Source organism: Crotalus tigris, unplaced genomic scaffold (genome assembly GCF_016545835.1).
Source record: "Crotalus tigris isolate CLP2741 ecotype Arizona unplaced genomic scaffold, ASM1654583v1 scf7180000018846.65089, whole genome shotgun sequence".
NCBI classification, from domain to species: Eukaryota; Metazoa; Chordata; class Lepidosauria; order Squamata; family Viperidae; genus Crotalus; species Crotalus tigris.
In genome coordinates this window covers 5,927-22,150 of record NW_024097233.1, presented here as the reverse complement: position 1 = coordinate 22,150, position 16,224 = coordinate 5,927, and the positions used below count along the sequence as shown (strand labels likewise).

Below are 16,224 nucleotides of genomic sequence, written 5' to 3'. Positions count from 1 at the left end.
CTATTTTAACTCCTGATATTTACAACCAGTGTTATCAATGGTGAGGAACACTAAATATTGAAGTTCTAACATGTTAAGAATAATATAGTGGTTCTCCTTCCTTATTGTAAAGGGTAGTGCATACAAGCATAAATGAAAAAAAGGAAAAGCTCAAAAATTAAAATAATACAAGAAAAATATAAATCATCATCATCATTGTCATTATGTTTATTAAATTCTGAAAGTTTTAAGGGCCATCCCAAATGCAAAGAGGATAGGAGCCAATTGTGCATCTGGGCTAGCATATTGCACAATGTGGAGCCATCAATGAGAAATGAGCACCTCACTGCGCATGGGTACAACAAGATGCAGAGTCATTCTGCATGGGGCTGTCCAGTAACTTCTGCCCTTTGTGACTGTGGTGACATTCCTGCCCTTTGTGTCCTGATCAATGCACATTTGAGGACCTCATGGCAGTATGAAAGAACACAATTAATGTTGCTAGATTCTGGGTGAGATCTGCTTATACTTGTACATATTTTAATCTTGTACATATTTTAATCTTGTATTTTATATTTTAAATTGTAATGTACATATTTTAATCTTGTATTTTATATTTTAAATTGTATGTAATATAGTATGCCTTATTTTAATTGTGATGCATCTGACACGAATAAACAAACTACTGAGAAAGCTTGTTTTTTAGTCTAAACCTCTTTTCCTTTCCTTAGGTGTAGCATCTTTGATGGATTCTCTCAATATTCATCTGAATATATAAAATCATGTCAGAGAACTTGATGTACTTATTCGTCAACATATGTTTCTAGATAAGCAACATCTCACAAGATAAATTACCAATAGCAATTTCATATTTAAACCACATGACTTTCAATGTTCTAAGTACATGCTTACAACATCAGACTGGTGGGAAGAAGTAAAATGGAAGTCCTCTTGGTTTGAGCTTGATTTCTCATGATTTCCGGGATGAGTTTTGTTGGCAACAGCATAGAAGAAATGTAACATTACTTTTTGCATTTTTAAAAATTTCTCAGTCTGGTTTACAGTCTGGGATGTGAAACAGGTTCAACACTCATTAGTTTCTTGAGATCATCCAAGGATGGCTAGAAGTAGCAAACCACTTCTGAAAAATCTTGGCAAGAAAATTGCAGGGACTAGTCCAATCAGTCATCAGGAGTCCAAAACTGACTCTCCTTAAAAAAAAAAAAAAAAAGTCTTAGTGCTGCCACCTGCCATTCTAAAAGTTACTTTGGCGGTTCATCAAGGTCACTCTGATTTCTGGTACCTGTAGATACACATCTTTCCAATTTTCTCGGAAGTGATTTGCCATTTTCTTTTCCCTAGGGATGAGAAAATCTGATTGGCCCAAAGTCACTCAGCTGGTTTTGTGTTTAAGGTAGGCCTAGAATTCATCATCTCTTGGGTTCTACTCTAGTGTCTTTAACCTCTATACCAAACTGGTTAAAAGTAGAGGTCTGATCAATACTTGTTCCAACAGTTTGCATTTCACTCTCAATTCTGCAAAGACAGGGCCAGACAAAAATGGGCACAATGATTGTGGAAATGGGATGACTTCCATGTTAGTCCAGAACAACTGGAAAATTGAGAACAAGAAATGGACTGATTTGCCCATTACTCCCATTGATGTCAAAATTATTACTTCCAAGTAAGTAGTTTAAAGATTAGAGCCCATGAGGCAACCTAGTTGTCTTTAAGACTCCTCTCCAAGGTCAATTATTTATTTTGGCAACTGCTTCTAATTGGGGGCATCACTTGTCACTTAATCCCTTAAGATATAATCAAGAGCTGGTATCCCAAAGGCTTTGATAAAGAGTTAATTACTTTTTTTGCTAATGCTTAAACTATGGTCAATATTGCAAGTTAAGAAGAAGGATGAAGGTTTGGCCCATTAATTTGTTCCTTCTCTCTGAAGGAGAACTTCTGTTTTTCTTCTCTAAAAAACAGTCTGCTTTTGAAATTGTCTGAAGCCTTAGCGAAGGAATGATCCATATCAACAGTAAACTTTGGGAATAAAGAACTCCGTTCCAGGCATGGGCTTTCAAGAAAGGAGACTGGTACTTAAGTCTTGATTTTAATTCTAGCTGGAGTAGCCATGAAGAGGTCTATCTGTGAACTCCATATACCAGAGTAAATGTTAATTTACCTATAAGATTTTATGCCACAGGATGAGATGCATGGTTCTTTATTCTTTTCAGCTTCATAATAGAATTTTTGAGATAGTTTAGATTATGACTGACGCCAAAATCATCCAAGTAGAACTTTATAGCCATCCAGATTTTGATCTGGTTCCTATATTTCATATTTTCTCTCTCCATCACTTTCTATTTATTTATCTATTATTCATCTATTTTATCTAATATCTAATATCTATCTATCTATCATTATCTATCATTTTTATCTTCTCTCTTTCTCTCTCATTTGTCATCTCCTTTATAAATTACCTTTTTTCCTGAGAGCTCAAAATATTTCTAACATTTATTTATAAATTCATTACATGTTTATCCCACCTTTATTTTTGGTAAACTCAGGATGGTGCGGGTGCTTAATGCTCCCACTTTCCATTTACTCCACAACAACAACCCTATGAATTAGGTTGGGATGAGAAAGAGGGACTGACCAAAAGTACCCAACTATTTTTCATGCCTAACAGAGGAAGACAACTCTTGGTTTGTAGCCCAGCATCTTAGCCACTACCTCAGAATGGATTTCCCTCCAGTGAGGTGTATTGGGTTCAGGGAAAAAGCAAGGACTCCAGAGTTCCCAGTGAGCTCTTTATTGAATGGGGAGCAAGTCTCACATTTTTAACCGCTATGTTCTCATATTGGTCATGAGCCGAGGTGGCGCAGCAGTTAGAGTGCAGTACTGCAGGCCACTTTAGCTGACTGTGTTCAGCAGGTCAGCGGTTCAAATCTCACCGGCTCAAGGTTGACTCAGCCTTCCATCCTTCCGAGGTAGGTAAAATGAGGACCCAAATTGTTGGGGGCAATGTAAATATATATATACATTGCTTACTGGTGTACACTGCTTAGAGAGTGCTTGCACTTAAAGCGGTATATAAGTCTCATAAATAAATAAATAAATGATGGATTTTCTTATATGGGACTTATCCTGATGTTACTGGGATGTTTCTATCCATAGATATTGAGCTCTTCTTCTTGTGAAGAAAACATTTTTCAAGAAAGGCATCCACACAAGAACTAAGAGAGTGCAAATTTCAGAAACAACTTCACACCCGTGCATCAAAAATTCTGCTCTTTTTCTCCATGAGTTATGATGGAATCCAATTTTTGTCCTTTGATGGAAGCATTGGCTCTTATGGTTGCCCTTATAGAAGTTAACCATTTGCTCCATTCTGGGATAGAAGATAAAGTGAGATTAGATAGATAGATAGATAGATAGATAGATAGATAGATAGATAGATAGATAGATAGATAGATAGATAGATAGATAGACAGATGATAGATAGATAGATAGATAGATAGATAGATAGATAGATAGATAGATAGATAGATAGATAGATAGACAGACAGACAGACAGACAGACAGACAGACAGACAGACAGACAGACAGACAGAATTGTCCTAAGGGCTGTGGCCTGAATCACCTCACATAAAATGGTCTTGATTTGTGCATGGATCCTGAAAAGCTTGGGTCTGCCCATTCCAAAATACTACCTTTCTCTGTGGTAGAAGAAACCAGATAAATAAATGCTAACATAGAAAATGCCTCTAAACAATCATAAATTCTTTATATTGTCTAGAAACTATAGATAATGTGGAGAACAAATTATGGCAAAGGGAACATTTCATTTTAATGACTTGGCTGATTTAATGTAATGTAATTAAAACAGAAATGCAAATTCAGTTAAATCCAGCTTAGTTGTTGCTCTGGGGTCTTACTTCTGTCTTTGCCATGACCCCATCTACATTTTAGAATGCTATCCAGAGGGTCATGGGCTATCAATGATTCTCTAAAAATTGTGTATGAGAAGATCAGAATGATTCATGTTGGAGACTAGAAATCCACATGCTTCATTATTCAACCTGAGGAAAAACGTAATGCTTCACTCTGTCTTAAGTTGATGGAGACTCACACAGGTAAACATGATCAGCAGGCAGCATAATTATATAACTGACTTCCCCACTTTATCTCCATCTGCAATAGTTAGATAGATGATGAAATTATGGTCAGAGTGGCACAATGCAAGTGAAAGTGGGAAAACATGACGATGATGGTATCACATAGCTGAACTCAACTCAGCTGTACAGTCGGTGATCAAGAGAAAAGAAGGGAGGGACACTGATGATTATCCATTGTCTTACAGATTGTGAGGTCACCAATTTGCAGATGGGATGATGCATGATTTGTATAACTCCACTGAGTTTCTGATCTGACTATCACCATTGGTATGGAGCTTATTTAATGTCTACAAGAGCTAAAGTGAAATATTTTGTCTGCAAATATCATATTCCAAGAAGAATTTCTAGTTTCTGCTGATGTCTCCAAATTCACAAAACATGTCATTTTCTCTTCTTCCAGGTCTACTCATGGCCCTCAATGATTCTACTGTTACAGAGTTTATCTTCTTGGGTCATTCCAATTCTCGGCCGATCCAGCTTCTTCTCTTTGTATTAGTCTTGGCTGCTTATACAATATGTCTGGTGGGCAACCTCCTTATTGCAGTGACAGTGCAGGGAGAACCCCACCTCTCTCAGTCACCCATGTACTTCTTCTTGGCCAACTTGTCTCTCTTTGATATTACTTTGGGCTCACTGGCTACACCCAAGCTTTTAACAGATTTAGTGAGCTACAGCAGGACCATCAGCTTTATGGGTTGTATGATCCAGATCTTCTTTATCCACTTAATAGGGGGCTCTGAGATGCTCCTTGTAACCCTCATGGCTTACGATCGTTACATGGCCATCTGCCACCCTTTGACCTACATGACCAGGATGAACCGTCCACGTTGCATCAGACTTCTTGCCTCCTGTTGGGCTGGAGGCCTCATTCACACTACCATCCAAATGTTTTTGCTTCTCCAGCTCCCGTTCTGTGGACCAAACACTCTGGACAATTTTCATTGTGACCTCCCACAGGTGATTAAGCTGGCTTGTGTAGACACTTATGTCACTGAGCTGCTGGTTGTGGCCAACAGTGGCCTACTTTCCCTTGTATGCTTCCTTGCCTTGCTTGCTTCCTACAGTATCATTGTCAGCAGCCTTCGAGGTCACTTCAAGGAGAGTGGAGGCAAAGCCCTGGCTACCTGCAGCTCCCACCTCATTGTGGTCTTCATCAGCTTTGTGCCTTGCATCTTTGTTTATTTAGTGCCTTTCTCCAGGTCTCACACAGACAAGGTGGCTTCTGTGTTCTACACCCTAATTGTACCTTCTGTCAACCCACTCATATACACCTTGAGGAACCGAGACATGAGTAATGCAATGAGGAAGTTAAAGAAGAGGTGCCCTTTTTTACCTTCTTCTGGGAACATGGAACAAGTATGAGTTGTTTTGGTCCCCTCAGTTGTGAAACAAATTCCATTTGCCTGTTATTTTCTTCTCTGGTTCCCATTCATGTAGGTGACAGTTGAACCTGATCTTCAAGTCAGTACTGAATTCATGGCTGGGCAGACAACATACGGAGACATTCTTTGGACAAAAGAAATAATGGCCATTGTAGTATAATGTAGAAAATACACTGTTAACCTGGAAAATGTTATTCATACAAGTGTTTTCATCATTTCTTTCTAGACAGGTTGGACGTTTTCCTCTATTATTGAACGTTCTCCTGTATTGGATCCTGTTATTTCTTAACTGGAAAAAAGAATAGGTTGGCAAGGTTTGGTAAATGGAATAACCCATGTGATTTGTGTTGTCGGAAGGACTCACATAAGCCAAGTTCAATTTCAGTTCAGCTCTATACAGGAATTTTAATTAAAATACAACTGACAAATGGCAATCCTGTCTCTACTTGGATTGTGAGCTGTCCACAGTTGTCTGCTCGGATGGGCAGCTATAGAAATAAAACAAAGAAACAGATACTTGTAGACATGCAGTGAAGGAGAGTTCAGCATCTTTTTTGGAAAATGCTTTCTTTACCAATTGTTTGGACTGTTAGGGAGTTTTTCATAAGTTTGACTAGGAAAAAAATCTTATATTTCTGTATTGATTCTTTAAGAATAAAATTTATCTACTTTGCCTGTGTTTCTGCTGAGTCAATTCCCAGATTGCATCTGTGATTTTTCTAACAAAGTTGTCGAGGTAGGTATACCACTGTGGCATTTGTATTGCGACAGTGCAAATAGATACTTCAATATTACCACAACTGATTCTTTGATACGATGCATCTTTGCACTACTACAAGGGGGGGGGGGGGAAGAGATGTTGAAATGTCTTTGAGAAAACATAATTTTCATTTGACTTCACGATTCCAATCCTAATTTTTCTCCTGATTCATGTCCCTTTAACTTGTGTTTGTTGTATAACGTTAAGAGATATTCATGTTTTTCCTGTGCACGATATAAGAAGTATCATCTGCAAAACTGCACATGAAGTCAACACGTTTGAAAAGAGGTCCACGAACATCTAGAAAGGACAGGAGACAGGAAAGGGAGGTAAAATATCCTTGATATAAGGGCTTAAGGGACAGAGTCTCCCTTGTAATGTAATCATGCTTCATTATTTCAGTGCTATAGCCCTTTGTATTGGGCAACATAGCAGGACCAGAAGGTTGAGACCTCTTTATTAATGGTGAATCAGAACCATTGAGAGACCCTCAGCAAATCAGACTTCACCTAAGTCTCCTTCTTTTAAATGTGACAGCAGGAGAAATGATTTGCTAGAATGCCAGAATGTAACAAGCACACCTATTGGATCCAGATTTTGCACTCCAGTCAGAAGCACTGAGGCAGTTCCAGGTTGAAACTATTAGACCAGTGGCTCTCAACCTGTGGGTCGGGACCCCATTTGGGGTCGAACGACCATTTCACGGGGGTTGCCAAACAACGCAGTCCGCCATTTTTTCTCCCTTTTCCTTAGCTATACTACTCCCTTTTATTCTGTTGGCTTTTGAAAGCCAATAGAATAGACTCTCTTGAATAGAGTCTAATTCTATTGGCTTTCAAAAGCCAATAGGAATTGTCCAGGCTGAGCCTGCCAAAAGTCCCATTCTGCAAATGGTGCTGCATCAGTTGAGTAGTCCTTGACTTATGACCAGTTGAGTAGTCCTTGACTTACGACCGGTTGGGGGTCGCGGCATTAAAAAGGTTGAGAACCACTGTATTAGACGATGATATCACTGTTGCCTTGGAGACGCCCAGTTGGGGGCTCCTTTCATGTCCCCAGCAGGAGCTTGGTGAGTGAAGGACGAGAGCTCAATCCCACCCCATGGCGAGGGTCTCAAATGCAAGCTTGCCAGCCTTGTGCTCAGCATTTCAAGCACTCGAGCCACTGTGCTAAGATAAGACAACCTTTATTGTCCTTTTTTTTTTACTGTGGGCACCCTGGCACACATTAAAAATGAAATTTTGTTGCCTGCTCTCAAAAGTATACATATACACAACACACATATAAATATGCTATATACACACATAGGTATATATCTACACCCTTACATATAAATACATATACATATTAATGACTGTTCATCTTGGATACATAGCAGAAAGAGGAAGCTTGAGAGTTCACAAGGTTGATTACAAGGTTGGGACAAAACTGTGACTGAATCTGGATGTTCTGCTTCGGGTACCATGAAGCCTCCTCCCAGAAGGTAACAAGGAAAACAGGTTGTGAAGAGGATGTGTAGCATCCCAGACAATTCTGTGGACCCTGCTTGAGCATCACTTATATACCATGTCCTGAATGGAAGGGAGTAAACTGCCAATACTCTTTTCCGCCATCCTCACCACTCTCTGCACCGTCTTCCTGTCTGAAACAGTAACACTTCCAAACCAGACTGAAATGCAATATGACTGGATGCTCTCGATCGTCCCTCTATAGAAAGTGGTAAGGACAGGGGAAGGAAGATGTACTTTTCTCATGTGATGTAAAAAATGCAGGTGCTGCTGTGCCCCTTTCATCCTTACTGGATCAAATTACTGCTCAATGTAGTGGTAGATTCTCAAAACAACCCAACTTTAAGCATCTCTCACCTGGACATAAAGTGATTTGTATTAATGAAATAAAAGTGTTGCATATACAAGGGAGTTGTCCAATCCCTGCCTTGCTGTGCTGCAATGGCACTTTTATTAGACACTCACCAAGCATATGGGAGGAGAAGATTGGTGGAGAAAGACTTCCCAAAATTTAACCCAATGTGTCTCCCATTCATTGTCTTGGAGTACGAATGGATGAATTCACAATTACAGTAGTCCTTGACTTATGACACCATTGGGACCAGAATTTCCATTACTAAGTAAGACAGTTGTTAAGCAAATTCTGTTCCCACCATGGATTTTGCTTGTCAGAGGCCAGTTTGGAAGGTCTCAAATAGTGATCACATGATCCCAGGATTCTTCAACCAGCATTGCAAATATATGCTAGCCAGCATGTGAACTTTGATCACATGACTGTGGGGATGCTGCAACAGTCATAAGGATTATTTCTAAGACATTTTTTTCAGTGCTGCTATAACTCTGAACATTTGCTAATCAAATAGCTGTAAGTTGAAGACTACCTGTATATTACATAAACGGGCAGTTCTTTTAGGAAAAAAAATGGACTTTTAAGGGCACAAATCACTTACCTTTCACATTTCTGGCCTAACTGCTCACAATGCCAGACTGAACTGGGAAAGAGAAATTAAGAAAAAGAAAGTCAACTTAATTACTTAGAAAGCTGGGAGAATTTAGCTCTTTTCAAACATGTCCATCTTCTTTGCCTAAGGAATATAACAACAACAACAACAACAACAATAATAATAATAATTATAGTAATTGGAAAGTACCTTGGAGGTCATCTAGTCCAACCCCCTGCTCAGGCGGGAAACTCTATACCAGGGGTGTCAAACTGCCTGCGGGTGGGATGCATCATGCCAAACCCACACCACCCTATTGCCGGCAATGGGGGAAAAGTCACGATATGTCATGACACGTCAAGTGATGTTGCGAGTTTGACACCCCTGTCCTATACCATTTCAGACAAATGACTGTCCAGTCTCTTCTTAAAAACTTCCAGTCTTGGAGCATTCATCACTTCTGGAGGCAGGTTGTTCCACTGGTTAATTGTTCTAACTGTCAGGATGTTTCTCCTTAGTTCTAGGTTGCTTCTCTCTTTGGTTAGTTTCCATCCGTTGCTTCTTGTCCTGCCTTCAGGCGCCTTGGAAAATAGCTTGACTCCCTCTTCTTTGGGGCAGCCCCTGAGATATTGGAACACTGCTATCACGTCCCCCCTCGTCCTTCTCTTCGTTAAACTAGACATACCCAATTCCAGCAGGCGTTCCTTATATGCTTTAGCCTCCAGTCCCCTAATCATCTTGGTTGCTCTTCTCTGTACTCTTTCTAGAGTCTCAACATCTTTTTTACATTGTATGACCAAAAATGGATGCAGTATTCCAAGTGTGGTCTTACCAAGGCATTGTACAGTGGTATCAACACTTCACGTGATCTTGATTCTATCCCTCTGTTAATGCATCCCAGCACTGTGTTGACTTTTTTGGCAGCTGCAGCACACTGCTGGCTCATATTTAAGTGATTGTCAACTAGGACTCTGAGGTCCCTCTCACAGTTACTACTATAACCAGTGCTTTTTTTCTTAAAAAAAAAAGGTGCTGGAACTTACACACGTCATACAACCAGCCTTGCCTACCCTACAAGGTTCCATCCAAAAAAGGTGCCGGAACTCCGTTCTGGGCGTTCTATGAGAAAAAAAGCCCTGACTATAACTACTATAACTATAACTTATAAACAAACAAACAGGAAATCACAAAAAGTATGTTGGCTACAAATGCAATGGATGGAAGCTAATCAAGGACAGAACCAACACAGAACTAAGGAGAAATTTCCTGACAATTAGAACAATTAATCAGTGGAATGACTTGCCTCCAGAAGCTGTGGGTGCTCCAACACTGGAAGTTTTTAAGAAGAGACTGCACAGACATTTGTCTAAAATGGTATAGGGTTTCCTGTCTGAGCAGGGGTTGGACTAGATGACCTCCAAGGTCCTTCCAACTCTGTTATTCTGTTAAAGGGTGCTTTGATTTTGGTTATTGTTACTGTGGATTGTACTGGAAATGGTTTCAATGGTTCTTCTAAACAAGGGGATAAAACCTGTGGCTCACCCCAGAATATTAACTGTGAAGGCTAGAACTCAAGGAGGAGAGACTGTAGTAACATCAAGAGGGTAAATCAGCATAAAGAGAAGCCAGGAAATTGACTATGATAGATCTCTAATGAAAATACTATTGACATTCATGAGAACACCAATGCTTTGAGTATGTCATCTCATTATACAGATAGTCCTTGACTAACAACCTTTCATTTAGTGACTGTTCAAAGTTACAATAGCACTAAAAAGTGACTTATGACCCTTTTTTCACACTTACAACCGTTGCAACATTCTCATGGTCACGTGATCAAAATTTAGACACTTGGCAACTGACTCATATTTATGATGGTTGCAATGTCCCTGGGATCATGTGATCCCTTTTGCAATCTTCTCCCAAGCAAAGTCAATGGGGAAGCCAGATTCCCTTAACAACCATATTACTAACTTAACCACCGTAGTGATTCACTTAACAACTGTGGCAAGAAAAGTCTTAAAATGGAGCAAAATTCACTGGACAAACATCTTGCTTAGCAACAGAAAGTTTGGGCTCAATTATGGTCATAGGTTGAGAACTACCTGTAGTAACACTATGTCAATCTTCTGTAAAAAAACAAAGGAAGCCCAGTGTTTCAGTTGTAATCATTCCTTCCTTCCTTCATTTCTGTAGTTACCCAACTCAACCAAATGATTCTGGGTAGCTTACAATTCTATCATGATGATGATCATCATCATCAATCAATCATCCATTTTTTCATCAGATCATAGACCATAAAAATTACCAACTATCCAACTATCCTAGTCAACTTCAACCATATGCCCTTTGACTTCTGCAGTTACCTCCCCCTGACTGGGGATCTAAGAAAAGGCTCATAAGCTCATTGTCCCAAAGGTCTAATAATGGGTCACTGAAATGCTTCATTCGTACTGATTGGTGCCCTGGAGGAAGGAAACAGAAGGTGCCCCTCCCTTGTCAGATGGTGTGCTTGATTTTCCACTTCTGGAAGAACAAAAAAGACAATCACCTTTTAGAGTTACCTTCATTCCAGCTGGGAGAAGCCACTAAGTGACTGGAATGAACAGGTATTGTGGATCTTGGTCTCTTGGTTTTAGAAGAAGAGTAAGTTGAGTGGCGATCAGGAGCAGTGGGGAAAAGAAGGATGCAATGTCTTCTTTTAATTCTTCCTTAAAGAAGAACCAATGTTGATGTTCTTTAGATATGTCTCTAGCCTCTTTTGGTAAGGTGGATTTATGTATGAAATGAGATAAGAAGAGAGGAAAGAAGAAAAAAAAACCTGGGACTAAGATTCCATAGTTCTAAAAGCAGCTATATCTGAATGCTTCATTTGAAATTGTTGTAGCAAATCAGTTGTTTGCCTTTATACCAGAACAGTAAGCTTAAGATACTCTTATAAGGTAGATATTTATCAAAATTATCAAAAATTTATAAATACCTATTAGAGATAAAGGAAGAAATAGTGGCCAATGATAGCGTGGGCACAAAATGTGGGGTGAAATATAAATTTAGAGGAATGGGAAAGATTATGGAACATAAATTGCAAATTGACGCTATCAACTGCATACAGAGAGAATCAATATAAAATGATTTACAGATGGCATTTAACACTGGCGAGATTGGCTAAAATGTATAAAAATATAGACCCGAAGTGTTGGAAATGTAAAATCAGAGAAGGAACATTTTATCACATGTGGTGGCTGTGCCCCAAAGCAAAAAATTATTGGGAACGAATAAGAGATTGGATACAGGAGATAACGGAGATACAAATGGATTTTAAACCAGAATTATTTTGGGGGGGCATAATAAATTTAAAGATGGAAAAACAACTCCAACATATCATTATACACATATTGACCGCAGCTCGTATAGCATATGCTCAATGCTGGAAGAGTGAAAATATTCCCACAAATGATATGATTATGTACAAAATCTTGGAATGTGCAGAAATGAATAAACTTACGTTAGAATTAAAAGACAAGGAGGCGACAGAATTTTACGAAATTTGGAATAAATGTTATAATTGGCTAGAGCAGAGAAAGGAAAAGACATAATTATTGATGTACATAAAACGTAAATAAGATGTAAAGAATGCTTAAAATGTATAGTACTGTTCTGTTAAAAGAAAAGATTTATGTTTATGTATTTTAAGTTTGTTTGGGTGTATGGTGTATGGTGAAAAATAATAAAAAATTTAAAAAAAATAAGGTAGATATTTGAAGTTCCTATCCCTTGATTCTTTCTTTTTATGCTTTCCTTCATGACTCAGGGACATCAGCTCTGAAGATATCCTAATGCAGTTCAGTGCTATCTCACACTACCAAATCCAGGAACAAGAAAGGGAAGAATGTCTTGGCCCAAAGAAATGGACAGTAAGTAACCAGGAAAGAGAGATGGCTTCAAAAATCTACTTAGGGAGGAACCATGTTATGATGGTATCATAACATTCATTTGTGATGATCTGGAGGGAGAAGACCTAAAACAAATTTCTCATATATTATTGTGGTGGTTGTGGTTGTTAATCAAATTTATGGGCTGCAGGTGTCTGTGGAGATGCTCAGTCATCCAGGTCATGGTTGTCCTAATGATGCTTTTTCAAAAGGCAACTGGACTTTCTTTGTTTTTTTTGTTTTTTTGCCTGAAGATGTTTTGCTTCTCATCCAAGAAGCTTCTTCAGTTCTGAAGCTTCTTGGGTTCGGTGGAGAGATTTATATTCCTTGCAGGATTTATATGGAAGGATTCAGTTCTGATTGAATGGCGGAGAATGGATCAGCGTACATAAAAATTTATCCTAAGAAGAAATGTGGATTGTAGGTGTCCTACCTTTTGGTGGAATTGGCAAGACTGTGGGTTTATGTTGTCTAGGTATTAATGGGGACTTCGAAATGAAGTTCTAAATTAGTATTCAGGATAGCTTTGGAAGCAAACAGATCCCCCCCATACACACCCAAGGGAACAAAATGGATATGGATGCTGCAGATGAAGAAGTCTCTCTAGTGCCCTGTGAATCACAGAAATATCATAGGTATAGGGGTGTGTGTGTGTGTGTGTGTGTGTGTGTGTGAGAGAGAGAGAGAGAGAGAGAGAGAGAGAGAGAGAGAGACTGTTGCACAGAATATTTTAATACTGCAGTTACATTGCAATACAAAGGAATAGATGTATACCTCTGTATATCTGCGTGTATATTTATATCTACTGCATATCTTTATAATCTTTATTTACATTATCTATATGTTTTTATACTGCCAATATATACTTATTTTTGTAGAGAATATTCTACCAAAACATTGTACTTATTTCCAATCTGTCATGTGCATGACTGCATGAACTAAATTTTTCACATGAATCTGAAAATAATCTGCTTTATTCACTGGGCCTATAATATTTTAATTTCATACCTCTTTTTTCCCCTCTGGTTAGTAGTTAGCAGATTGTATACAGGGTACAGGTTTTCAGGACTATGTCCTGAATTTTTCTCATGATTTGGAAATATTTCTAAGTTGCAACTATATATGTTTAATGGAATTGCTTGTGGACAAGTGGGTATGAACTATTTTAAAGGGTGAAAAAATTCCCCTTGAAGAAATTGTGGAAGTAGATTGGAAAATTGGAGAAAGAGTATCAATATCTAACTTACTATTTTTCATAGATGTATGAAGCTGGGAGAGTTTTGCAAAGAGTCATGGCTTAGATGGACCTTAGTTGGCTACAGGAATCATCATTAATTATCCTAAATATGAACCCAATTCCTTTTGCCTTATTAGTTATACTGTTGTTAACTACTACTTTATCTGGTAGATTTCCTTGTTTTTTCAAATCTAAAACAAATTCATTCCCTTAGAACTTACTGCTACTACTGCTAGTATTAATATGTAATAACGTGTTACATATATACTGTATACAATATTCTACAAGAAAATGGTTCTTCTATACATCTGTGAGGCATGGGGAAGATAGTTACAAATTGGCTCACCAAAGTTATTTAATGCCAGTTTAACAAAAGAAGCTTCAAGGAGAATTGGTAAGCTACAAAATGAAATATTGGACATCATAAAGCATTTATATGTAATGATGGTGGCATTAGGGTTTCAGAATCTGCTGCTCGGTTTAGTTTAAATTCTGGATTCTTTCCTGGAGTGTGAAATTGTAATTTGCAAACACTGCAGAACCACAATACCCAGTATCTCTAGTCCACAATAAGGCCCCGGGAGTAATGTAAACCAGTAATCTGGAAGGAAATGATTTGCTGCAAACTGTTGTAAAAAAATGCTCATTTCAATATTTTCTCTTCGCATTACAAGACTTTAGGAGTACTTTTGATTCAAATAGAAAAACAACATTAGTCACTTTTCCATGTTTTCATTGATTAGTAGGAGCAAGTTGTAATGATAATTATTTCTTGTTTCTTCTTGCAAGGTCCAGTCACCTTCATGAATGCCTCCAGGGTCACTGAATTCATCTTACTGGGTCTTTCCAGGTCTCAGTCCATCCAGCTCCTTCTATTTGTCCTGGTGATATTGTGCTATGCTGCCGTTCTGATTGGCAACCTTCTCATTGTATTGACGGTGCACATAGATCCACATCTTAAAAAATTGCCCATGTATTTTTTCTTATCCAATTTATCCATCATAGATACATCGGTGGGTTCAGTAGTAGTTCCCAAAGTAGCAGCAGATCTGGTCACCCAAAGCAGGACTATCTCATTTAGAGGCTGTATGTCCCAGCTCTTTTTCTTACACTTTTTTGGAGGTTCCGAGATGCTCCTCCTAACTCTCATGGCGTATGATCGCTATGTGGCCATTTGCCATCCACTGACATACACAACCATGATGAACCGGCCACGCTGCATTAGACTGATGTGCTTCTGTTGGTTTGGAGGCCTCCTCCACTCTTCTAGCCAGTTATTCCTGGTCCTACGGCTGCCGTTCTGTGGGCCAAATGAAGTGGACAATTTCTTTTGTGATGTTCCACAGGTAGTCAAACTAGCTTGCGTTGACACCCGTGTCACTGAGATACTCATGGTGGCCAATAGCGGCCTGCTCTCCCTGGTTTGTTTCGTAATCTTGCTGATCTCCTATGGCATCATCCTGAGCACCTTTCAAGGCCGCTTCAAGGAGAGTGGAAGGAAGGCTCTATACACCTGCAGCTCTCACCTGACAGTGGTCAGCCTTTTCTTCCTACCTTGCCTCTTTGTGTACCTTGTCCCCATCTTCAGCGCCAGTCTGGACAAGGTGTCTTCCGTATTTTATACCACAATAACACCTTTCCTTAATCCTATGATATATTGTCTAAGAAATCGGGAAATGAAAGAGGCAATGGGCCGAGTGAGGAAGACATTAACGTTTTCCCACTGGTCTTAGAAAGAAGCAGAAGGATGAATAGATTTTTCAAAACCCCTTTTTTTGTTTAAGGTAATCCTATTTGATAGTGTAGTTCCTACTATTATAATTGTAACAACAGTGGTGATGAACCTCAGCATATAACCTCCCATCTAGGACTACTGGTATCCCTGAGATAGAGCACAACCAAATATATGAGAGTCAATATTTCCTTTAGGAACATAGGAGCTCTAATTTTAGTGAAAACATGAGTGTTTTACACTTGATAGTGGTTTTAGCCAAATGTCTATGGAGATTCTCAGTCAACCAGGTCATGGCTTTCCCAATGGTGCTTTTTCAGGAGGCAACTGGACTTTCTTTGAAGACATTATTTATTTATCTATCTATTTATTTATTTATTTATTTATTTATTTATTTATTTATTTATTTGACTTATATACCGCTTTAAGTGCAAGCACTCTCTAAGCGGTGTACACCAGTAAGCAATGTATATATATATTTACATTGTCCCCAACAATCTGGGTCCTCATTTTACCTACCCCGGAAGGATGGAAGGCTGAGTCAACCTTGAGCCGGTGAGATTTGAACCGCTGAC

General features: G+C 38.8%; 2 protein-coding genes across 6 annotated transcripts; both read left to right on the top strand.

Moving 5' to 3' along the window:
* Positions 1 to 1,883: 1,883 nt before the first annotated feature.
* Positions 1,884 to 6,212, top strand: LOC120314154 (olfactory receptor 4Q3-like). Of its 3 annotated transcripts, none has more exons than XM_039356964.1 (3): positions 1,884 to 2,072; positions 4,343 to 4,424; positions 4,558 to 6,212. In XM_039356964.1, exon 3 carries the CDS (start codon positions 4,566 to 4,568, stop codon positions 5,517 to 5,519), a length of 954 nt encoding a protein of 317 aa, XP_039212898.1. In that variant the 5' UTR covers positions 1,884 to 2,072; positions 4,343 to 4,424; positions 4,558 to 4,565; the 3' UTR covers positions 5,520 to 6,212. The 3 variants fall into 3 exon arrangements, with proteins under 3 accessions (XP_039212898.1, XP_039212899.1, XP_039212900.1); XM_039356965.1 differs by having other exon boundaries at positions 1,884 to 2,145; XM_039356966.1 differs by lacking the exon at positions 4,343 to 4,424.
* A 4,976-nt stretch (positions 6,213 to 11,188) lies between these two features.
* LOC120314152 (olfactory receptor 4Q3-like) lies at positions 11,189 to 16,020 on the top strand. Of its 3 annotated transcripts, none has more exons than XM_039356961.1 (3): positions 11,189 to 11,357; positions 12,560 to 12,662; positions 14,707 to 16,020. In XM_039356961.1, exons 2-3 carry the CDS (start codon positions 12,638 to 12,640, stop codon positions 15,648 to 15,650), a joined length of 969 nt encoding a protein of 322 aa, XP_039212895.1. In that variant the 5' UTR covers positions 11,189 to 11,357; positions 12,560 to 12,637; the 3' UTR covers positions 15,651 to 16,020. The 3 variants fall into 3 exon arrangements, with proteins under 3 accessions (XP_039212895.1, XP_039212896.1, XP_039212897.1); XM_039356962.1 differs by having other exon boundaries at positions 11,189 to 11,394; XM_039356963.1 differs by lacking the exon at positions 11,189 to 11,357 and adding an exon at positions 11,436 to 11,512.
* The last annotated feature ends 204 nt before the right edge of the window (positions 16,021 to 16,224 follow it).